The 25,369-nt window shown below is 45.0% G+C and overlaps 1 protein-coding gene and 1 pseudogene across 1 annotated transcript; both read right to left on the bottom strand.

Moving 5' to 3' along the window:
* Positions 1–637: 637 nt before the first annotated feature.
* CEP44 (centrosomal protein 44) lies at positions 638–23,319 on the bottom strand. Its single transcript, XM_078601062.1, has 12 exons — positions 23,114–23,319; positions 17,132–17,222; positions 15,583–15,730; positions 9,173–9,322; positions 7,876–8,010; positions 6,749–6,859; positions 6,228–6,341; positions 5,528–5,707; positions 3,990–4,086; positions 3,347–3,498; positions 2,688–2,743; positions 638–2,054 (listed from the first exon to the last, which is right to left on the bottom strand). Exons 2-12 carry the CDS (start codon positions 17,218–17,220, stop codon positions 2,006–2,008), a joined length of 1,281 nt encoding a protein of 426 aa, XP_078457188.1. The 5' UTR covers positions 17,221–17,222; positions 23,114–23,319; the 3' UTR covers positions 638–2,005.
* LOC144722847 (U6 spliceosomal RNA) lies at positions 19,972–20,069 on the bottom strand (annotated as a pseudogene).
* Positions 23,320–25,369: the final 2,050 nt, after the last annotated feature.

Below are 25,369 nucleotides of genomic sequence, written 5' to 3'. Positions count from 1 at the left end.
GAAGTGAGCAGTCTAATCGGCCCATTTGTTTTATTTTGAGCAAAGTTGTGTTGTCTGGCATTGCTCAGTGTTGCCTGCGGCAGCACTATAGAGCCGTGTTTTATTCTTTCGAGTTGCTTTTTGTAATACCCGCTTGACTCTACGCTGTCACTGTTAGACGTGCTGTTTATACGATCTGCCTCTTGGAGAATGAGTTATGAACTCACTTTTGATGCTCGATCCTGCCATATTACATCCGATGCCCACGGCAAACTAAATTTGTACACCCAGCCACGGCGCGCACTCATGCCTCTTGTTTTACATTCCGTAATGGAGGTTTTCCTGAACGTTTGCAATCTGAGAAAAATGTTCCAATTGCAATTGGCTCCCATTGATAGAGAATGCTGACGCATCCTGTGCGCAGTTTCCCTGCGGTCGGTGCAAATTTGGAGCTCATGCGACCGATTATTTTTCTCCCAGTTGGACGCACGGGGCATTATTAAACCACAGCATCATAAATTATGGTAAAAGCGCAGCCCTGTAATTATTTGCTCATGCCACTGTTGGTGGAAGCGCTTACAATAGAAAGCTCTAGAAAGCCCCTTTTGTGGATACTTAGACCCATTCTTTCACGCAGGCAAAACTTCTTGGAAGAGGTGAGAATATCCACACTTTACCCCACCACATTGGCTGTGGTGTACCCATTTATATTGCTGTGTGGAGAAAGGTGGATTTAAGAAATTGGCTCATTGTTTCAGCTGCTACGTCGGGAGATCGAACCAGTGACCTCTTGGTGGTTGCAAGTTCAGTGTGCTGACCATTACACCACGGCAGCATCCAGCGTGTCAATCCATTTAAATGTGATAGCTTACTTTGTGTGTGTGTGTAAAACCAAGACGTGCATTAAATAAAACCGTTTATTTAAAGTCTCTTTACACATTGTAAAACGTTTTCCACCCACCTCTATCTCCAGGAGATGGGGGCTTAGTATAAAGTCTTTCCATGAGGAAAAGCTGCTTAAAATAACACGAAGAATGAAGACGTCAGTAGAAAAGAGATTTTTTAAAATATGTTTGTTTAGTTTACTTCTCATCGCCAAAAATATTGATAATTAATTTTGTTTCCCAGTCAACCCAGTAAAGCTTCTTGGATCATGTGCTGTTTTTTTTTTTATAGAAGTCCCATTTATTTTTAAAGGAAAATTACAGACAGTTTTACTTTTGGCATTCTAGAGAGATGGGAGGAGTGACGGGCAAGTTAGGTTTGTTTTTCCAATTGTGAAATTCCCTTTGCGTACAGAAAATGGGGTTTTGGCTAAAGAAGCAAGGTGAGAAGCCAGCCAATCACAACTAATTGTAGAATCACACAAGATTCAGACCTGGGACACCAAAAACAAATGACTTATTTTCTTAAATGTCAAACTCGGGGGAGGAGTGGGGGGTTCCAAAACAACCCCGTAAATTCCCACGCATTCCTCCGGGGAGGTTTGATGAGAACGTGCGACGGGCCCGTCGCTCAGGAGACCGGAGGGACCCCTCCTGTGGTACAGCTGTGCCGCTAGACTTGGGTGCAGCTAGAGGCCACAGTGAGGAAGCCATTAGGGATAGGGCAATTTCCCGTCTTTGGCTGCGCTTGCTCCAGCACAGCAGTTGGCTCGCTGGTGTTTTCAAACAGTGATTATCCAAGTTACATATACCGTAGCGCTGTCTTCTCTCCTGGAGCGATGGCGATGTTATCCCTCTGGTTGTGGTTAAAGTGTCACGCACCTGCCAACATTTGACGTGAACGGATGTCAATGAAATCAACTCACGTGCCGACACGAGATTAATTGTTACATCATAGGATCGTGATAGAGATGGCGATGGCTTGGCGAGACTTTCATCCACCAGTGCATTGACCGTGGCCGATGATGATAATGGTGTCGATGGAGGGACAAGCCTCGCGGAAGGCTCTGATAAAAGCAGCGCTATTCTGCTGTAGTAGAAGAGTGGGTGATGGTGGCTTCCTCGATATCGAGGTACAAGCCTCAGACTCCAAAAGTCCCGGATTTCAGCATCATCCTCGTCTCCTCCAGCCTGCTCAGACACCACACAACCATACGACCACTCTCCGTCACGTGTCACAAACATACCGACTTGCTTTGCAGGAAGCGCGGCAAACATTTGAACAGACTGTTTACACCACTGGAACCTCATTTGCCAGTAAAAAATATAATTGTTTTTTTTACCCTTCTATCTGGCAACAAAACTGACACCTTTTTTTACAAGGAGTCATGTTTGCATAGACCACAATACCTGCAGTCATAATGCTAACAAAAAACATAACACTGATAATGTTGCCAGATAGAAGGGTAAAAAAACAATTATCATGTTTTTTTACTGGTAAATGAGGTTCCAATGGTGTAAATGCTTACCCCGAGCTCTCATACTCTGATGGTGCATTGTCTTTGAGTTGTGCGCCTTTTGGCGTCATCTGGTCCAACCCATGTGAGACTAGGCTCTAAGGAAAGCTGTCTCGGGTGTGGGCCAATGAACTTCAAGGACAGTGCACATTATCAGAGTTATGTTTTTTGTTTGCATTATGACTGCAGGTATTGTGGTCTATGCAAACATGACTCCTTGTAAAAAAGGTGTCAGTTTTGTTACCAGGTAGAAGGGTAAAAAAACAATTATCATGAACAGACTGTGTCAAGGTTTGTCTCTACGTACATTCTTTCCAAGCGCTCCACTTGTGGTTTTGCTTTTTCCAACGACATTGAAAGTATCTGCAAACATACAACACTTAATTAACTTAACAATGGTTACTAAAGATGCGCATTTATTTCTACTCAATAACTTCGTATCTTTCTTCTTATTCACGAATACAATCGGCACCAATCAACACATTTCAGTCTGAGTCATTCATCAGACGTTCTCTCACATCTCTGTTGCATTTAAATGTGTATCGATTATCCCACCAGCTTCATTTTACAGTATGGTAACTTCATTATACAATTGGACATACCATTGGGCATAACATTGCAACAGCGACAGACATACTCTTGGGGAAAATGGAGAATAGCTTTTTTTCCAGAAGCGACCTGGCCACAAATGATAGCCCAATTAAGTGGCTTATCGTGTGGAAATTTATAGCAGACAATTACTCTAAATGTTCCTAAATGGAGGGAAAAACCAGAGAAAAATCCACGCAACCACAGGGAGAACACGCAAACTCCAAATATACAGGCGTTGGGGTCGGAATCGAACCCACGACCTCCTGTATACCGGGCGAGGTAGTTAACATCTCGCCACCACGGCACTCTAAAACTCGACCAAAATTAAAACTCGTGATCGGAGATCACAGAGCAGCGGCATGTCTATCTGCCCACCTGGTCATTGCTTTTGCGGAGCGGGTCCCGCTGTTCCCCGCTGCCCTGAGTGGGCGCGAGTCCCTCCACGGGACACAGGGACGTGGACGGCTCCGCCAGGACGGACGCGGGCCCAGCGCCAGGCGGCACGGGGGACCCACGGTCTTCGAGCCCTGCCGGAAAACGTGTATCCCACGACGGCAAGGCGTTCTCACAAGCCTTCCCGGTAGGTTTGGCCCCCGCGTCGGGCTTGGCGACATGCCAAGCGCGGAGAAGGCCAAGAAAATAAAGAAATAACTTCCCGGAGAGGAGGAGGACGGAGTAAGGGTGCTTTATGGACACGATCGTCAAGAGTTTGCGTCGGGCTCTCGGGTCGGTTTCGTTGTCGGCAACGCAAAAACAAACCGCTCCTTGCGAGGGTTCAGTAACCTCTTTACCAAGGGCCCGTTTTTACCAAACTCCCATATGAACATGTGAAACTAATTATCGCAACAGTACGAAAGCACTCTCGTTCCGATGCTGATTTTCAAAACCGTTTTGTTTTTTTCCTTTAATCACAAATCCAACTATATGGTAATTATAGTTGTATGGAAAGGACACATTCTACGTGCGTTTCAAGTTGTCTTCACTTTATTCCTACATTTGTGTGTAAAAAAAAAGGCACCTGCAGAGAAGAGCTCGGACACCCGGGCAGTCCCAGGTGCGTCGCCACTGCTTGATGCACTGCCACGTGATGCATCACCACGTGATGCGCCGCGCGGCTGAAGAGTGAGGACAGGGGAGAGAGTCATCAAGGGTAGCACAGTCGGCCCATCCTCGCAGCGAAAAAACAACGACCACCGCAACCAGCAACACCACTTAGCAGCTCTGGCTTGGGGCTTTGGCAGCCTGGGAGTTACCATTTCATAAAGATGTCATTGCTCTCGTGAGTGATGGTTCTTATTATTTTTTTGTTATTGTGTTTCTCAACATTATTCATCAACGCCAGGTCCCCAGCGAGGACTCAATTGTGACGGATTTGGTCTAAATTCAGCAACGACACAGAACGAACGACGCCCAGAACACCCTGGTGCATACACGTGCAGCGCGCTGATTTATGATGTTTTTAAGTCATAGTGTATACTTGCGTGCCTATGGGTCTGCACATATGAGCAAGTTCCGTGCTTCTACAGCTGTAGCTCTGTGGAGGAGACTCAACAACGATGCTACTGGGCGGCTGGCAGTAGTGGCCGCCCTCCAGCAACAGCAAGAGACAGCGGAGCGACGTTCACTTAAATAAGCAACACACCCGCCTGACAAAACTCATCAAGTTCGAATGGAGAGCGGTGCAGTCGTTGCGTCTGCTGGTCACGCGAATGTCAATCCACAACAACTCAGTGTTGACTTGTCGGCAAGCCTTCACCGCTCCACGTGGCTTCGGAGCGAGCCACGTGAAAAACTGGGGATCTCAGCGATGCAACTGCAAGTTGCAGGGTGGGTCCCGTTCACCACTGAATCTCGGACCGCGCAAGCGGTTGGCGTTCATTCTATTTAGAAAGCCATAGCGCCGCTGTTTTTAAAGACATTGTACTCACCGCTGAGAACTGTAGCAACACGACCCGCACCTTACGATAGCTGGTGGCAAACTGTGCCACATGCCCTCCCGCATGGCCTTGCGGGCACCTCAGTATTAATAAAAGTTATTTTATGTATACATAGGTGTTTGCTTATTTAAGTGAATGTCGCTCCACTGTCTCTTGTTTGATGCTGATGACGTACTCGTACGTCATTGGAACAGAAAAGGGTTCAACTACACCTTCATTAAGACCTGAACGAGAAAATCATTCATTGCACACATAATAGAAGGACTGGTACGAATTCATTGTGACGGAACTAAAAAAATAGCAATTGCAACCGACTTGCACGAGCGTTGTGGAGAGTACGCGAGCGCCAGAGGTCGCAACCGGGTACCCGATACCCGTACCCTACCCGATACCCGGCTACCCGTACCCCGCCGGGTACGGGTAGCCGTTTGCGACCCTGGTGCGGCCGGGTACGGGTAGGCCGTGAGTCACCGGTGAGTAACCGTTTGTCACTCATTTCGGGTAGGGTACAGGTAGCGTACGGGTACCCGGCCGGGTACGGGTACCCGTTTGCGACCCTGGTGCGGCCGGGTACGGGTAAGGAATCAAAACCCGTTTGCGACCTCTGGCGAGCGCTCACCCCGGCCAGCAGCAGCACCGCCTGGTTCTCGAGCAGCGTCACGCGGCTCGCCAGGTTCTCCCACTCGCTGCGGTCCACCAGGATTGAGCCCTGCATGGCGAAGCTCAGCGCTGCCACGTGGGCGCACGTCTTGGCGTACTGCGATTGCAGTTGCAACACCGTCGCTCGCAGCTCCGACATCTGTCGGGGGGGCAGTGTCATCGATCGTGATGGGGGCAGAATTGGTGGATTGCAAGCCGGCGTAACAATGTGACAGTGCTGTAGCTTTTTGGTTAGTTTATCGTCCATCCCCGCATCTCCGATTAGCACGGTTGGCTATGCACATTGCAAAAGAAGTTCAACTTACATACGTATTTATGTTGTAAGTTGAACTACATACATATGCATGTTGAACTTCTTTCGCCCCAGGGAATTAAATGGGGCTCCTTTCCCAGTTTCCCCTCTCTTCGTATCCTGGCACCTAGGCCCCTCTGGACCCTGGACCCCTCTTGAAACTGCATCTCCCAACACACTCGATTGCTACACCACTGCTTGGTCGATTCACAGCGATGAGGTCAAAATTAGTGCCATTCAAAGGAGGACAAACAGGCAAGACCAACAAGGTGACAATGCACATGAAAAAAAAACTCAATCCCGGCCTGATATAAATTTGCGGGATCCAAAGATTCACTATCTGCGGCCTTGCATTGGCTCTGCTTACCTCCTGCAATAGCTGGTGATTCGTTGCATTGGTATCATCTTTCTTTCCTTCTGGACTGCTTTGTGGGGCATGGCTTGGCAACTCAAGCAAAACTTCTGCTTCTGGAAGAACCCCCTATAAAACAAAAACAAGATTTGCATTACTCATTAGATCGTGTTAAAACGGTGTAGAGCAGTGGCATAGTTGCCACACAGATACGGTGACACTGAACACGCTGTAAACAAAAAAAGGCATGTCAATACAATGCTGGATGAAGGACTTAACGTGCCGGTCATGGGCATTGTTTGACCGTACTTGACTAGGCCGGTCAGTGGGAGTTGATGAAGGGGAGCCGGGTGCACGTGCAGAACCACGCCTGACGTTAAAAACGGTTGGCACACAAACTCGGCTCGCAAAGTTCACAGCGTAGAGTGTGCCAATCTCTGCACCACCGCTCCCCCAATTGTACATATAACTGGGGAGGGGGGGAAGCTAAAACGACCAAAAGGACTTTAAAAAAAGAACACATCGGCTCACATTACCTGGCGCGGCGTGGGACACGAGCCCCGGGCCGCCTCCCCGTGCGGCCCACAATGCCTCTGCACCAGTGGCCTTGGCACATCTCCATTTCCTGCGCCCGCCACAACCAGGCCCTGCGGATTACACACGCGACACGCTAACACCATTCGTGCGGCGAGCAGCGCCGCCACGCACAAGGTGGCCTCTCCTCAAGGGACCATTTCTCCTTGACGCGAAACATCACGGCTAATGAGATGCCTCGGTACCGTGCGGACCGTCACCTCTGGCCCTTCGGTTTTGCTCTCGGGTTTAGCCCGGAGTTTGTGCTCACTAAATGTTATGGCTATGATGACCGCGAGCGCACTGGCCAGCTGTAATTGCTCAGTGGTGAGCTACGCCAAGTGGCTTAATTACACTTTTTTTTTTCTTCTGAAATTAAGCTTCAGCACGACTCCCGTGCACGCACTTGTAAAACCTGACATTTCGCAGAGGTCAAACTTTTCAACAGCGCGTAGCAAGGGAGACTGTCTGCGTGCTGACTTAAAACAAAAGTCAGGGTAAAATAAGTGAACAAAAACAGATTAACCTTTAAACTCCAGCAAGTTTAACTCGGAACAATATTTTTGTAAAGAAATAAGTTGCGTATAAACATCTTGAGGTATGTTATTGAGCCGATATTTTTCTTTACTTCACTGATGAAGTGGCCCACATATAATTTTAATAGAATTCTTTAACCGTTTCACGTCTCTGTGCATTCACAGCAACAACGCTCGAAGCCCGGATATATTGGACCGATATAAATACGGAGTGGAAACTTATTTTATTTTTACGAATTCACCCACAATAAATACATTTTAAATTAAATTTAAGTAAAGTGTTTTTGAGATTGCATATGAATAACTCAGACCAGTCTTCAGCACAGCTACATTTTTTTTACATTGCTTATTCTCGTTTTGCTGCATATATTGTCTATACAGTAGTGGATTATTTGTGCAAGTTGTATTTGGTCTACGATCCCTTCCGTATTTTGCAATCATCTCAAAAACCCTTTTTGCTCTGGCGCCTTGAGATGTACTGCATGGGAGGTGCATTTTATAAATAATAAATGATAAATGATGATGACGACGATGAGTGAGCCGTGCGTCCCCACCAGAGACGGCGGGTGATTGAACGACGGCTCGCACGGGGCACGATGGAGTCGCTGGGGAGGCAGCTGACCGTCCGCAGCCTCCGCCGCCAGTGAGCCTGCGGTCGCTGCTGGCTTTCGGGCGGAGGGAGGGCACTTCTGCGAGCACAGCGAGACACGGCGAAGCGTTCAGACGCCGCCAGCAGTGGTGGCCAGCTGACGAAAGCGTAAACACGAGAACCACTAAAGGGCGCTGAATTGTCGCCAGGATTAAAGATTACAATCCTCTGCCAATCTGCTGCGAGATGAAGACCTCCCCCACACCATTTCAGTCATGCAGGTTGTTTGGACCGTACGGACCAGTGCGGGTTTACAAGTGGTTCGGATACCGCTTGCCACCTACGCTTGCCGTAACCAGAAATCGATGTCACGTCGCTGGGTTAACAGAGCAGTGCGTTAACCACTGTGCCGTCGCTCTACCCCGCGTTTTGTGAAGTAAAACATAATACGAACGAGTTAACAAGGCAGGCATTTTCCACATAGCACGCCTCGTCAACCTTCCCCCAAGCACTTCCCTAACGGTCCAGACAATCCCTTTTCGACCAACATACTTAAATAATGCATACATCAGATAATTAACATGATGGTCAAGCCAATAGTTCAAGTCTCGGGGCACAAGTTTAGTCAAATTATTCGTATGAACCAAATTAAATGCGATGTGTTTTTTTTGTGTGGTAAGTGCAGCGACCCAGCTGACACCATCAACTCGTTACATTTGACAATCTGGTTTAATCACAGGCGCCTATCTGAATGAAAAACCGGGGTCATCAGCGATGCCAATTGTCGGCACTCTTTTGAGCCACCCAGGAACCTCGTGGGCGGACACAGGTTTAAAAAGGCGTCGACGATTGCTTCCGCTAGAAGGCGCTGCAGGGCTGCCGTGCGCCAGAGGTCGCAACCGGGTACCCGATACCCGTACCCTACCCGATACCCGGCTAACCGTACCCGGCCGGGTACCCGTTTGCGACCATGGTGCGGCCGGGTACGGGTAGGCCGTGAGTCACTGGTGAGTAACCATTTGTCACTCATTTCCCAACGTCTTGTCTCTTCTCACAATTCAAATTCCTAGAATCAACCCACCCGCGCCTACAACATGGCTTCATCCCAGAGGTCGCAATTGGGTACCCGTCCCCTACCCGATACCCGGCCAGGTACGGGTAGCCGGGTATCGGGTAGGGTACGGGTACCCGATTGCGACCCTGGTGCGGCCAGGTACGGGTAAGGAATCAAAACCCGTTTGCAACCTCTGCCGTGCGCTCACCTTGTGGGCGAGCTGTGTCAGCTCCTTGTGCTTGGTTCGCACGGCCTGCCCGATGTCGCACAGCATCTGCATCTTACGCTCGGCGAAGCCCAGCTGCAGGAACTGTGCCTTAGTGAGCACGGGCCGCACCTCGAACCTGTCCCTGAGCACCTACGTCATGCCACGAGAGCGACAGCAGCAGCCGCGTCGGCAAACGTCAAAACGCACGAATGGGTCAAATGAAAAACCACAAAGACTCTGCGCGTCTTTGATCCAAACGGATATAAAATCTTTCGACTGGCATCTGTAGAACCTCTGAGTAACATTATTCGGGAAAATCATTGATCTATGAGGAGCTCTGGTCACCTCTTATTACATCCCAACTGACCTCATGATCTTAGGGATCCCCAATGCTGTTTAATGTTTCTCTATAATTCAATTCTCTCCTGCTTCCTCTATTTCATGTTATGTTTAAACTCATCTCAGAAATCGAATCCCCCCCATCCACCCACCCCTACATCCGTTCCAAGTTTCTGGAAGAAACTTTGTTGAATTTATATTGATGCGCTGTGTTCGGTGCTTTTTTTTTTATCATAGAATCAAATTAAATTAACAAAAATAATTCGGGGATGCACATCTTCCCTTTTGGGATGTGACCGGAAGAGTATGGGAGTTTACAAATTGATGACTACCATATTATGGCATTCATTCACGTTATCTGTTTTTGTTTATTACATGTGTTTTGCGACCCCCTTGATTCTCTACTCTAGATTACGTCTGAAGCTAACGTGGTAAATACACCATCGTGCCATTTCAATGCAATGCCCACTGTGATGCCCTGGAATTATGACCCTTTCTACTTTTTCCTGAGCATTGTGCCAGAATGCTTTCTCACGAACACATTTCGATAAATATATTTTCAATAAACACCCATACGTTTCCACTCGAGATAATTATTACTATTATGCTGGCTCTACGGTACTCATTTTATTGTTTAACTTAAACCTGAACGTTGTAATGTTTGTACATAAATCGCAATAGCCCTGTTGTATTCTCAGGTAGATTTCGTACGGAATTTGGTTCTTAAGTGATGAATGTAGTTGCTCCAATGTTTTGGAACGAACTGGTGGTGTCTTCTCTGGGGATCGCCACTTTGCCATCACTTTACTCTTTTAAACAGACATAATTGAGGCCGAAACAATACAAATGTGCGTAATTGTTTCATAAGATCGTTTGGTTATATTTACTTCACACTTTTTTTTTTCTTGGTTCTTTCGGTAAAGTCACGTAGAAGGGACGGCTGCTTGTGTTGTGGCCGAAACGTCGTGAGAATTATTTTATTATGTTTTATTTTTATTATTTTATTACTTCCCTTCTACGTGACTTTACCGAAAGAACCAAGAAGATGAATCCCTGCAGTCACGAAAGCTTTAAATCGAAATTTACTTCACACTTTTAATATGTTATATCTTCTTCTTGGTTCTTTCGGTAAAGTCACGTAGAAGGGAAGTAATACAATAATAAAAATAAAACATAATAAAATGAAATAATTCTCACGACGTTTCGGCTACAACGCAAGCAGCCGTCTTCAGGTGAACGGCTGCTTGCGTTGTAGCCGAAACGTCGTGAGAATTATTTCATTTTATTATGTTTTATTTTTATTATTTTATTACTTCCCTTCTACGTGACTTTACCGAAAGAACCAAGAAGATGAATCCCTGCAGTCACGAAAGCTTTAAATCGAAATGTTATATCTTGTTTATTATAAACTCTTGCTGCCCTGTCTGTCTGCTGGCCGAGTCACCCTTGAAAAAGAGCTGCATAGCTCAATGGGTTATTTACTTGGATAATAAACTTCTGATTCTGGGTGCAAAGCACGTACGTAAGTTGAACTTCTTTCGCACCGTACGTAGCCAACCGTGCTAATCGGGAGGTGCGGGACAAACGCATTGGCGCAAGCGTCACACTCACACGCCATATATCAACGCGTCACTGGCGAAAAACATACAAACGTCATTTCGACAGCGTGGCACACGGCAGAACAATCATGGAGCTCAACCAGTATTGAGAAAATCCAGCGGTTATGCATCTTTACGGAATTAAGACATGAATACTCCCAAACCCCACAGAAATATCAGAAACTACATTTATCCCCAAGGGATCTGCCGATGCAGGTGTACATGGCTGCCTCCCCTTGTACGGTCATAGATTACTTACATTGACGTCTGCATGAAACCAGATTCTCTTTCTTTGGGTAGCAAGCTCTCTGCATTACGACTTTGCACGTTTAGCACAAGAACGTCAAAGAAATTAACCACAACAACTTCATTAATGCAGGAGTACAATGCAAACGCCACTCAGAAGCATTGTTAATGTAATCACGGTTGCTGACTTAACCAAATGTGTCATAAACTTACCATAATGGGTTGAATAGAGTGCAGAATTTAAAAAAAACGTGTTTCCCCCCTAGCTGAAACAAAACATCATCAGCCATGACCATTCCACTGCTGGATTAAGGCCTTCCCAAGCCATCTATCAAGGTCCTGGGATTTAACAATTCATCCTGCACATGCAGGTGAACTTATTTGATCGCTCCATCGTATCATATAGTCTCCTCTCGTCTTCTCTAGTCATCATCCCTTATACAATAATCCAGTGGCACCCAATTTACGTAACGTTATTAGGGTAAAATAGCCTCACATAGAGACCCATCGCGCGCTTTCAAGTGCGCTTCTGCGGCCATCTGGAACGCTCTTCCTTCCGATATTAGGAAGCCACTGGAGCTATGCACTTTTAAATTTAGATTGAAAACTCATTTCTTGAGAACTGCTTTTTGTGTTTAGTTTGTTATCCTTCCCCTGCACCTCCGATTAGCACGGTTGGCTACGTAAGATGCGAAAGAAGTTCAACATTCAAATTTACACGACGCCGCATCACTGTGGGTTTGTGATCTGGTGCCCAATTAAGGTACTGTCTCACACACAGGGAAGCACCGATTGCTCGCGTAAAAATCATCATAACGTTCACAGCTTAGCAGGGGTCAACGCGCGAATCATCGGCACGCGGCTTGCGAATTCGCACGGCACGCGGCTTGCGAATTCGCACGGCACACGGGCGAAAGTGACAAAACCTTCAAACAGTATTTCAAGCCGCTTCCACTTACGACAGTGCGTGCTGCATGGCGTGTGCCGTACAAAAACGATCCCTTCTGCAATCTCTGATTGCGGTTTTTTTTACTTCCCCTCCCACGTGGTTTTAATTTGAATTTGTCATTGCCATGCAGGGTTGCATGACTAATGGTCGCAGTCCTGCGCTCCACTTTGCAGCCAGGCTCATTACCCACAATTTGTTTCCCTTCCCATTAAATGCCTCGTTACTCCGCTCAGGGAAAAAAAAGAAAGAAAAAATTCGGCTCAGACTGCATCGCCGGCGACTGCCGCTGCTAAACGCCGTGTCGCGGCTGAGGGACGTTTTGGCGAGTTGCCGTTTTCTTGTTTTAAAACTTTTTGCCGATTTTTTCCACCACAACCACCACGGTGGCTCTCCCACTGCCTTCCTCCTCCCCTCCCTCCCTCCCTGCAGTTTGAGGCTCTGATTCATTACAGAGACTAAAGCTTCTGATCTTGGCAATTTTGACAATAGTATTTCCTGCAGCAATCGTGGCATTTGCAGCAAAGCGAAGAGACATTTATTCGGGACAACAGGCTACAGGTAGGCATAGGCAGGCCTTATTCATTATAATGGCACAAGATGTCTTACCCTGCTTGCTCCACATCACGTTTGACAGCAGTGGTTCCCAACCTTTTTGGACCCGCAGACCACCATGCAGTAAAACAAAATGCAGCGTTTTGTGAAAAAACGGACTACCAGCAGCACGCGAACTACAGGTTGGGAACCTGCAGCACATTCCCGCATGTCCGTGAATTCCAATGCCGTTCGTTTACAATAACACAGACATTTCAAATAACGCTTAAATACAATTTGTGAAACCTATACTCGGGAGAAGCTTTAGCATGCTATCGGTTTCTAAATTAATAGAAAAATATGTTGCTTTCAGGATTAATTTGTAATTAATACCATTCTCATTACTTAGAAAAATTTAATATTTATAAAAGTCACATTCAGAGCAAAAAATGCCTGGCTTAGGACAAGTGAGATTTTGCTGTAGACGACCTTAAAGATTATTTAAAATTGCAGTACCTATTATCAATAATGCTGTTCTCGTGTAATATCCATTTAAAGGCCCACTTTCCAAATGACCTTTTTTTCCAAAGCCGTGCTATATATACGGTCTTAAAGTACTGTAATGAAGGCCTGCAGGACCGCAGCACAGGCAAATAATCTACACGGGCTCGTAGCGGTGACCGCCCCCGCCTAACCTAACTGCCATAATGAGGGCGTGACCCCGGTACCAAACAGCCCGCAATTACACCAAGTCGGTGGGGGAAACGTCAAATACAATTTCTGCCAAACGGAATGACAAATCTCCACAGCCTCCTCTCAGCTCCCCCCTCCTTTCCTCCTCCTCCTCGCCGCCCCCCCGCCGCCTTTCTCGCAACCCGGGGACAGTGCTGCTCGAAAACAACCGGTCCATTTCAGCAGCGCAATTTTGGGCAAAGCTGAAACGCGGCACGATCCATTTAGCGACGCCGTTGCTTTTTTCTCCGCGGGAACTCTATCACGGTCTTACGAGCGGCACGCACCGAGTTTCGTGAACGAGAAGGCGCGCGGTGCGAGAGGTTCGCGTCAGTGTCTCGCGCACGGGCAGACGAGCGCCCAGGATTATTTTTACCGCGTCTTAACGAAGGGCCCAGCTGTTGTGTTCGTCTTCGATAAAAATGACTTCTCGGCACTTTGAAATTAACCCGTGCAACTTGTGCGTAAATTATACATCTGTGTAGTTACGTATGATTTACCATATTTTGGGAAAATGTCGTCACAAAATTTTGGTACTGTAATAATGATTGGTAATAATGATATGGTATATCCACTTTGCAGTTATATTCCTTATTAGTTGTACAACAGTCATTTTTAAATAAAATTTGTATTGCTTATATTACAGATTTTTTAAAATACATTTTGAATGTATACAACTCTTATTTTATAATGCTTTAAAAATGTTACATTTATTTAAGTACTGGACCAATAGCACCATCCCAAAATATGGCATGGTAACAGTGGTCTCTTCCCAACATTTACCGTAACGGCAGCAATATAAATTTCATAATAAATGTTACTATAAATACAAACACTACAACTTAATACTGTGCCAGTAACTTTAATTGCATTGAACATGATTATAAAATGTTGTCAACTAATTTCTAAAATAATAGCGCTGTGATTAGCCATCTGCAAAAAAAATTATTTTGGTATATTGTCATGACTAGAATCTTCAGGCGCTGAGCCACACAATCCACGTCCAGAAAAAGACCTAAGGAAAATCAAAAGCAACGCGAGTCGGTACGAGAAGGACGTCACCGACGCAGAACAGGCGACATGCAGACAGCCATCTCAAGACCCAGCCAGAGCCCAGTGCAGATGGAAGGATGATATGCTCCGCATGCAGACAGAAAACCACAATGAGACCCAAGCACAGAAACACACAGACACCGACAGAAAGACAAACACGGAGATGGACACAGGGACCGACAAGCATGGACAGAGACAAAGAGCAAGGCAACTACGGAGAGAGAAAATTCAACAGACACAGAGATGAGAGAAGGCATGCAATGATTCACCTCCCTAGAGATATGATTAATTTTCATAATTCAAGGTCATGATTTGATTCAACAATCAATTATTTTTGTCTCATGTTTTTAAAGCTCATTTGTATCGTTTATTATTTGTTCTATGTTAATTCTCAGGCATATGATTTACGTCTAATAGCGAGAAGGGGAGAATCAAAAAGACATACAAACATAGAGGCAAACAAAACGAGAAGGAGACAGACACAGAGAGAGAGATTACAGGGATAGACATATGAAAATAAACAAAGAGAAACAGAAAAAGACATCAGGTGAGACAGACACCGACAGACACGGCAAGAGACACACAGACAGACACAACAACAACCGCCGTTCACCACTAAGTGGTGGTGACGTATAGAAAAAAAAACCGCCATGGTGCTTGTGCCATGCTCGGTGCACTTTGAGGCCACGTGAAGTGTCGAAGGCCCGCTGGCAGGAGGTTACGAAACAGACCCAGGTGCCATGAATCGACTGACTGAGATGACTGGCAGATGCACCAACCGTGCTCCCCTACTGCGCCAATTTCTGCGTTTTTATCCGCCCGGCGTTCTGCTTGGAGGACACGCAGAGAAAGAAGCGAACAACGCCTTGTGTATGTTCGCACGCTGCAATCGCGTAGGTGGACGCAGTGCAGGGTGCACGATCTCAGGTGGACCTTGGCTCTCGGCCCCGGGACCTACCCACCCTGTAGACGGCTTCCACGAAGCGCAGGTCACTCTTGGCTGCGAGTTCCACGCCCCACTCAGCTAGACACTCGGCGACGGGGAGAGAGTATTCCGTGAACGTGTGGTGCAGCAGCGGCAGCAGCGCCTTGGCGTCACCCGTGAGGAGCCTGCACGCACCGGCAAACGCAGCGTGAAAAAAATATACCACAAACACACCGAGAACACAAACTCGAACACACAGCCAGGTTTGTCCGAGTCGGCGACCGACAGAAAAGGCTCCTGGGCTCGGCACACCACATCCAGTACACCTCTCACTTTGGGTGTGGGCAGCTATTGACATGCCGCCTACTCCAATCTACCAGCGACCGAGAAAATAATCGGTGAGAAATCGTAACCTATTGCGTACACACCATGAGGGACGGAACACAATAAACTGCCCTGCTCTGCAACATTAACAATAATAAGTCCGATTTATAATACATGCAAACTTCATGCAGTGAGTCACAACACAAATCAGGAGTGTGATACTGTGTTCTGTTGTGTTTTTGTAATTTGTGTAAAAAACAACCGAAATAAAAACTCAAGGATTTTTTTTCTCTTGTAGATATGTACCCAATCTGGACACAGATGTGTATCCATTCGAAACGTCGTGATTTATTATTTAATTTCTATTCTTATTTCTAGTATTTTTATTATTTATTTTTATTTTTACCTACGTGACTTTACCGAAAAAACCTAAGAGTATGTGCGCCATAGGCTGTCTAACATGATTGTTTGAAGATTGTTAATCTGGTAATTAGATAGCAAAGAATATGAAATCACAATGTCACATTGGTGATGTAACTATAGTGACTTTATATAAATAAAAGCGGGAGTGATACCACTTTGACAAATACAATGTGTATCACCGGCACTTTACATCATTTACCTCATGAACAAAGCTTCATACTTGTGTCAGGGCAACCAGGAATGCACAGATTAGAGACTTATCTACAGATAAGACATTTTTTGGGGGGGGGGGGTTGTATCTGCCGTTAAACATTTACAATTCATTACCTTTAAATTCCATACATTTTTTGCTGAATTTCGATTGATAATTGTTAAATTACATTTTTTTAAAGTTGAATTTTCTTAAACATTATTTACATAAACACTTGGGCAAAGGGCAGGAATATTATACCGACATCAATATTAACACTGACTTATAAAATATCTGCAGTAAAATAATACGGGCAATAGCCCTCCATTACTCAGAGCACAGACATTAATAACACACACACCAAACTCAAATAACAATATGATGTCTCATCTAACGGTTCGGATGTATGGCCTTTCTGTCCAGCATGCCACGGGCCAGTGTTTACTCAAAAAGTCAATCCCTAGCTCTCATTCCTGACATCGAATCTATCGTCACTCTGCCAGAGGGCCCAACAGAGGAGATAAGGCAGCATGGAGGCTCTGGCAGGGCCCGGGTTTGGAAGGACGGCAGAGGGGGGGCGATGCAGCTGCCCTGCGTTCCGCCGCTCAAAACAACCGCTAAAGAAAACCAAACTCTCGCCCATGCTCACCCCTCGTAGTCCACCTCGTGTGGGTAGCGCAGCAGCCGGACTTCCATCTGCACGCGGCGCAGACTGCCCTTGATGTCGCCGGTCGTCATCGCTGGGCGGCAAAAGGCAGGCGCCAACGCACGCTCACATTTAGTTCACTCTTGAGCCGCGTAAATCACTTGAGAGCTGTGGAATGCACATGTATTAATTTTCTGCTGCCTCTTTGTTCTTTCTGAAAACCCTTGCCGATGTGTTTGGGACCCTTGCCGTCTGCCTCCTGTAAAACGTTTCAGATCCAATGTATATAAACCGTTGTCCAGACCTCTAATAGTGGCCATTCTGTTTACGGGCTGTGTGTAATATTTCTCAGAAAATTCACAGCACACATCTTTGAGATATTTTGGAGCTGCAATCGATGTGAAAAACCTTACCTCGAGCTAGCGCGCGTTTAACGTGTTGCGCTCGTTATTGAGACAATTTAGTGCAATACTGTACGAAAAAGGTATAATTTAGTAGAATTGTAGTCCTATTTTAAACAAATCAATGCTGCAGGCGTTATAGCCTAAAATCCTTCAAATCATCCTGCTTGGATCCTTGTTATTGCAAATGTGATGATGGAGAGGGTGTTTTGTTTCAGACATCTCTACGCTAATGCGTGCTCTGACAATTTAACTGCTCTGATAATTTACAGGGGGCACTTAAAACATATTCTCTGAAAGTTGCTGCGGTCAAATGCTACGCAGGAGGCATCTTTCGTGCTCCTAAAACCCACTGAAGCGCTTAACTGTTGCACTGTTGAGTCATTGTATATTTTGGACTGAATTCATCACAGCTTTTGCTGGAAGGGGAGCCCCACAGACTACAGCGCAAATCATCAGTGAAAATAACAAAGAGAGTATTTGGGATAATCCACCAACAAACCCATATTTCAAAAGATAAACAAGTTATGATACAAATCTTCATATTTACATACATTCACATTTATTGACTGACTGCATTGTGTGATTCTCCAAAAAAAATCACCTGAGCACAACTTAGCTTGATAGATTGCCTTTAATTAAAACCAGGTAAAAGTGTGCTGAGATCAGAAATATATTTTTAAAGAAGATATGGGTAAAAAAAGATATACATCTTGCAACAAACAGCTCTCCAAGTGCAAACTATGAACAACGCAGAAATTAAACATAGACTACAGGTATTATACAATAAAATAAAACACACAAATGGAAAGCAAGTATTCACATTCAGACAAAATAACACTAGATTATGGAGTAAATAAATACATACTCTTTGGTTCTTTCGGTAAAGTCACGTAGGTAGAAAAATAAAATAAAAAGTATGGATTCTTGCAGTCACGAAAGTTTCAAATAAAGATTAAATAAATAAATTTAAAAATAACTATATTTATTTACTTTTAATACATGTTACATTAAAAAAGTAAAACATGTGATACAAGTTTATAACCTAAATATGAACTTCTTTTTATTTATGAGGTAGCAGTTAAATACATGTTAAAATAATGTTACCTTTTCATGTGTATTGTCTGCCCTGCTGACCATCTCATTTATGCTGCGTCCTGCCATCAATAAGCCTAAATTAATAATTTGCATAATCCGTGCATGAATTGGAGATAGTCATGCAAAATGATCATGAAAAAATCAGTTTTAATCGATGAATAACTACATTGTTGAGGTGTGTGCATGAGTTGACTTGATAAAATAGTAATCTGACATAAAACATATACATGCACAGAATGATCTATTTAATTACTCCTATTGTTGCTTGAGCAAATATGTTAGTATAACAAATCAAAAGTAAAAAAAAGTATTTCATCGAAAAAAATTAACACACCCCCCCTCGCTTTAGTTTACACAACAAGATGTACTCACAATATAATTAATTACAGTCACCCATTAGTTCAATAGTCTCCTTCTCATTATACTGGTAGGAACCCACTGGTTCCACCAGCCCACAGGGGATTATTGTGTCCGTCCGTCCGTCGTGGAGGGAGGGGCTGGGTGGGGTGGGGAGGGGCTGTGTGGGGAGGGGCTGGGTGGGGAGGGAGGGTGGGGCTGGGTGGGGGGGTGGGAGGGGTGGGGAGGGGCTGGGAGGGGTGGGGAGGGGCTGGTCACTCCGTGGTGCCCTTATAAAACTCAACGTTTAACCTACTCACGCCGGCTTGTGCCCGGGCATATTTGCGGAATACACCACGCCGCCGTTGACCCTGGCCAGTGACCGAGCAACCCAACGTTCCTACCAGCTCCCTCCGCAGGAATGTGTTTATTACTACTATCATGGTCACTGTTCTTATGAACGGCATGCCTGGATACCTCTGCCAACCAACAGCAAGGATTGCCTATGTTCCCTTATGCAAACAGCATTCGACAACCGTACAGCCCAGTGTTCTTCACCAATTTTCAGAAGGGGGGGGAGCCACTGTCACCGACAAGTCGTCGCCAGTGTAAGGGCCGCCACACCGCCCTGCAAGAGCTGGTTTCACTACATTTGTGCATTGTCGGGGGCCCAGAGGTCGCAACCGGGTACCCGATACCCGTACCCTACCCGATACCCGGCCACCCATACCCAGCCGGGTACAGGTACGGGTACCCGTTTGCTACCCTGGTGTGGCCGGGTACGGGTACGGGTAGGCCGTGAGTCACTGGTGAGTAACCGTTTGTCACTCATTTCGGGTAGGGTACGGGTACGGGTAGGGAACGGGTACCTGTACGCGGCCGGGTACGGGTACCCATTTGCGACCCTGGTGCGGCCGGGTACGGGTAAGGAATCATAACCCGTTTGCTACCTCTGCGGGGGCCGCACTTAAGGCTACCAGGGGGTCGCCAGTTGCCCACGGGCCTTGCAATGAAGATCACTGGTATAGTGTCATCCTTGCGCAGGGGCCATGCTAATCTTCTCTGTATCGTTCCAATTTTAGTATATGTACTGCCGGAGCAAGTACACTGGTATAGTGGGACACGACATTGGTCCTCTTCCTTATTTCCTCACACTGCTCGACCGTGGAGCTCTCCTTCCCATCACCTCATTCCCAAAGTTCCTCTAATCCTGAAATGTGTGTTTGGCTGCTTTGCGCCCTAGGCCTTTGGGTTTGTTCCATGGATCTTACTTTTTTTTTTTAAACGACCAGTTTTGACTTTTCTGAGATATGAATACTGCTCGGTTACCAAATATTATGGGCAATACGGACAACAAAGAAAAGGGGCCACACAAACAAGAAGGGCAGGTGGTGCATGAAGTCTGGGACAGAGAGAGAGGCCGTCAAAAGGGCCGAGCTCTATTTCCGGAAGTTGTCACATGTTGGTCATATGTCAGTCATTAGTTAGTCACGTGTGGTCACAACTTCGTTACACGTTAGATGTCAATTAAGTCACATGCTGGTCGCTTTTTATTCATGTGGTGATTATAAATGAGCCGTAGGCTGATTAAATGTTAGTCACAAGTTGTGTTCCTTTTCAACGTTGGCATTGATGGCGACACCCCTCTCTTCCACACCTTCGAAGCTAAGCAGGGTTTGAGCCCTGGTTAGAAACTTTCGAAGAGACTGCGAGGTGACCACGAGATGGGAATGCAGCGACGGATTCTTGAATTAATCTGTGCGGACCTTTTGAGTGTTACCCCCCTACCGAAGACGCCGTGGGTTTTATTCGACTTCTCCCGCATGAAACCGAACATCTATGCATGGTAATGACCAAAAATTCCAGGGTCAGCTGTACCACGCTGAAAAAACGTGTTGAGACTATGAGAATTTCCTTGGCTAAATAAACTGCATTGTCGTACATTGCATGTTGCACTGGCGATCTCAAGTAACTAAAGTGGTCCAAGTGTCCGATGTTCTGTACCTTTAACTCGTCGTTCGTTCGTGCATCTCTCGCCTATGCCCAACCCGACCGATTTCGTCGGACGAGAACGGTGGCCAAAGCAGGGGGGGGAAGGGTAACGTAGTTGGAGGAGAGCAGCAAACTCCACGATTGCACCGTACTTGTGCTTACTCTTACACGCACCAGCCGTAGTGAAGTATGGTCGAGCAAACCTTGACGGGCCGCGTGGCGGCGTGGCCTTCGTCCAGCGAGATGACCGACAAAAAGGAGGGGCCACGTGGTTATTCCATTGGAACCTCATTTTCCAGTAGAAAAATATGATAATTGGTTTTTTACCCTTTTATCTGGCAACAAAACTGACACCTTTTTTTACAAGGAGTCATGTTTGCATAGACCACAATACCTGCAGTCGTAATGCAAACAAAAAACATAACTCTGATAATGTATGCACTGTCCTTGAAGTTGATTGGTCCACACCCGAGACATATTTTCTTAGAGCCGCATCTCACTCTGCTGTTGGACCAGATGACGCCAAAAGGCGCACAACTCAAAGACAATGCACCATCAGAGTATGAGAGCTCGGGGTAAGCATTTACACCATTGGAACCTCATTTTTGGCGTCATCTGGTCCAACACCATGTGAGACTAGGCTCTAAGAAAAGCTGTCTCGGGTGTGGACCAATCAATTTCAAGGACAGTGCATACATTATCAGAGTTGTGTTTTTGTTTGCATTACGACTGCAGGTATTGTGGTCAATGCAAACATGACTCCTTGTAAAAAAAGGTGTCAGTTTTGTTGCCAGATAAAAGGGTAAAAAACCAATTATCATATTTTGCTACTGGCAAATGAGGTTCCAATGGTGTAAATGCTTACCCCGAGCTCTCATACTATGATGGTGCATTGTCCTTGAGTCGTGCGCCTTTTGGCGTCATCTGGTCCAACACCATGTGAGACCAGACTCTAAGGAAAGCTGTCTCGGGTGTGGACCAATCAACTTCAAGGACAGTGCATACATCATCAGAGTTGTGATTTTTGTTTGCATTATGACTGCAGGTATTGTGGTCTATGCAAACATGACTCCTTGTAAAAAAGGTGTCGGTCTTGTTGCCAGATAGAAGGGTAAAAAAACAATTTATCACGTGGTTATTGTTTGCAACACAGCGCCTGGGCACAGCTACCGCGTCCCCCAACACCCCCCAAATAACGTCAAGGAGCCGGTAACAAACAGCACTGTCGAGTTACTCTTAGGTTTTTTCGGTAAAGTCACGTAGGTAAAAAATAATTTAAAAATAATAGAAATAATAATACAAATATAAAATAAAATGTTATTAATATTCTTGGTTCTTTCGGTAAAGTCACGTAGAAGGGAAATAATAAAATTATGTAATTATAAAACAAAAATTCTCACGACGTTTCGACTGCAACACAAGCAATCATCATCAGGTATGAAATCCACAGCAAGAATTTTTTTATTGTTTTATCTTCATATTATTTTATTATTTACCTTCTACGTGACTTTACCGAAAGAACCAAGAATATGAATCCCTGCAGTCACGAAAACTTTAAATCAAGATTTTATTTCTATTATTATTTATATTGTTATTATTTTTGTTAATATTATTTAATTTCTATTATATTTATTATTTTTATTTTTACCTACGTGACTTTACCGAAAAAAAACTAAGAGTATGAATCCTTACAGTCACGAAAGCTTCAAATCTAGAAGCACTGTCGAGATTACAGTCGTGTTGCGTACTGCACGAGTGGTCGGCTGAATGGGCACAAGATTATACGGTTACACCTGATGACGGAGGCTTGTGTTGCTTTCAAAACGTCGTGATTTAATACATTTTAATTTTTAACCTGCGAAAAAACCAAAGAATCCTTGCTGTCACGAAAACTTCAAATCTAGAATTAGGTTATCAGAGGTTTAGGAAACGAGACGATGGGGCGGGGGGAGTATAGACGACAGAGACACGTGTATGTCTTATTTAACGTTAATTGATACAATTAAAGCATCGTTATAAGAAACTTCAAATCTATAATAATCGTTATAAACTTCGCTCGACGCATCGTGCGTTACCACGGTAACCAGGCGGGACGGCCTCTCCCGAATCGCTCCATCCATCGGAGCCAAGCGGGGCTGGGGAGCAGAACGGACCGTACCTCGAGTGCGGACGACGACGCTGAGGAGGACGACACCGAGCCAGGAGGAGGACGATGAGGAGGAGGGAGATTGAAGCGGCGGCGGCTGCGGCCTTCACTGCCGCCAATTCAAAGGTGGCGCCCGCGCGTACCGCCGTCCCCCAACAACAACAAGAACCCCTCCCATTGGTCAGTTTGACCGTGACGTCACCGCCAAACCTGTGTTCCCATTGGTCAATAGCCGTTCGCTCGCGTGGCCGTTGGAGCGAGTCGCGGGGTGGGTAAGGAGCGGAGCGGAGTCCGCGATGACGGAGCCCGGAGTCGTCGTTTCGGTGACGAACGGAGCCGGAGTCTGCGGTGACCGCGACTACGGAGTGGAGTATGCGACGACGGAGCCCGGAGTCCTCGTTTCGGTGACGAACGGAGCCGGAGTCTGCGGTGACCGCGACTACGGAGTGGAGTCCGCGACGACGGAGCCGGAGTCGTTTTTCGGGTCACCGCGAAGCGCTTTCTCAATTGAATGAAAATAATGGTTCGAGTGAAAACAAAAATTTGACTTAAAACTTTCGTGGCATGCAGGAATTTATATTTGTGTCGCGATCGAAACGTCGTGATGTTTTTATTGACTTTATTTTTTATTATTCTTGGTTCTTTCGGTAAAGTCACGTAGAAGGGAAATAATAAAATAATATAAATATTAAACAATAAAAAATTGATAATAAAACATAAAAATAAAAATCTACGTGTATTATTTTATTGTTATTATTTTTCTATCTACGTGACTTTACCGAAATAACCATAGACTATGGTTCGGGTTCAGTTTAACGCGTTGTAGTTAGAGGGCTTTCGCGACCAATATTTACTCGTAATGTGGCTTTTATGGGTTAGAATAATATCAATGCGTCGTTAAACCCTCCACCACCCGACACCGCCAATTAGTAAGGGTTTGTCGCGTAAACTGCTGCTGTGTTCGCAGCGGGGCACAATTAATAACAAAACTTAACACGTTCGTCAATAACACCGTGGCTGTTAAAGGATATGCACATGGCGACGTTTCAGGCAACAGCCATTAACATTTGTTATCATGTTACAGTGTATTATCCGTTTTTTTTTCATTAAAAAGTCGAATATAAGTGTTAACATTTTTTGAAGCACCCTATGTAATCATGCAATATTTTATTACATCAAAATTAGTTTTTTTTTAAGTGGATTTGCAAAGGAAATGAACATTTTCGGCATACATTTTTACTGCACATTGACAGCGATGTAAAAAAAAGAGTCGAGATTGAAAACGAATTTCTTTAGAGCTGCTTTTTATGTTTAATATAAAAAATATTAATCCGATTCCACCAGATATTTAGTAAATCTAAATTACCATTGCTCAGATATTTAGTAAATATAAATAACTTTTCCTTGTAAAATCTATTTGGATTTACACTATTTTTTTAGGCTATATAACTCATCATTTGGCATGCTATTACTAAATCCAACACATTTTAACTGTTGCTTTTATTACCATGCACTTATTTATTATTATATTTTTTAGTTCATTTATTCAATACTTTTTATTCAAAGTTGTAGTGCTTAAAATCTATTCAATTATATCACGTGTCACTTTGTTGCCATAATTTTTTTAAGTAACAATGGGTCACATTTTTTACAGTGCTATATAGTTCAATATTGATTGGAAGCTTTCGTGATTGCAAGAATCGATACTCTGGTTCTTTCGGTAAAGTCACGTAAATAGAAACAAATATAAAAGAACGTAGATAGAAAAATAATAAAAGAACACTTCTTTTATAATTTTTTCTACAATAATAAAATAACATATTCTCAGGTTTTTTCGGTAAAGTCACAAAAAACCTGAGAATATGAATCATTGCAGTCACGAAAGCTTCAAATCTAGAATAAAATAACACTTTTATTATTTTTTCTCTCTACGTGACTTTACCGAAAGAACCAGAGAGTATGTTTAGTTCGTTTATCCTTCCCCCGGCACCTCCGATTATGAGCACGCTTGACTACGTACGGTGCGAGAGAAGTTCAACATACGTGTTGACATATATGTTGAACTTCTTCAACATACGTATGTTAAACTTCTTCAAGAGGCGCAGGGGAAGGACACCAAACCGAGTGACCCATGTAAACATGCGATGGTGTTCCAAAGAAGGACTCTGAAGCTGATAAATTGCCACAAATAGAATCGATCATTCGCACGGTCGGCCACGTACGGTGCGAAAGAAGTTCAATGTACGATGTGGATTGTCAACAAAAAAA

The sequence above is a fragment of the Lampetra planeri genome, chromosome 15 (genome assembly GCF_965212315.1).
Source record: "Lampetra planeri chromosome 15, kcLamPlan1.2.h2, whole genome shotgun sequence".
Classification (NCBI taxonomy): Eukaryota; Metazoa; Chordata; class Hyperoartia; order Petromyzontiformes; family Petromyzontidae; genus Lampetra; species Lampetra planeri.
Note: the sequence above shows the minus strand (reverse complement) of the source record. Positions and strands in the feature narration are given on the sequence as shown.

Bases quoted from the DNA above. Each gene is read 5' to 3' on its own strand.
- CEP44 (XM_078601062.1), bottom strand. From the start codon at position 17,220: ATGACGACCGGCGACATCAAGGGCAGTCTGCGCCGCGTGCAGATGGAA. The intron at 4,087-5,527 runs GTGAGCGCTCGC...CTCACTCTTCAG, and splicing joins CGGTGCTGCTGCTGGCCGGG to CCGCGCGGCGCATCACGTGG. The intron at 2,055-2,687 runs GTACGTAGAGAC...GTGTCTGAGCAG, and splicing joins GTGGAGCGCTTGGAAAGAAT to GCTGGAGGAGACGAGGATGA.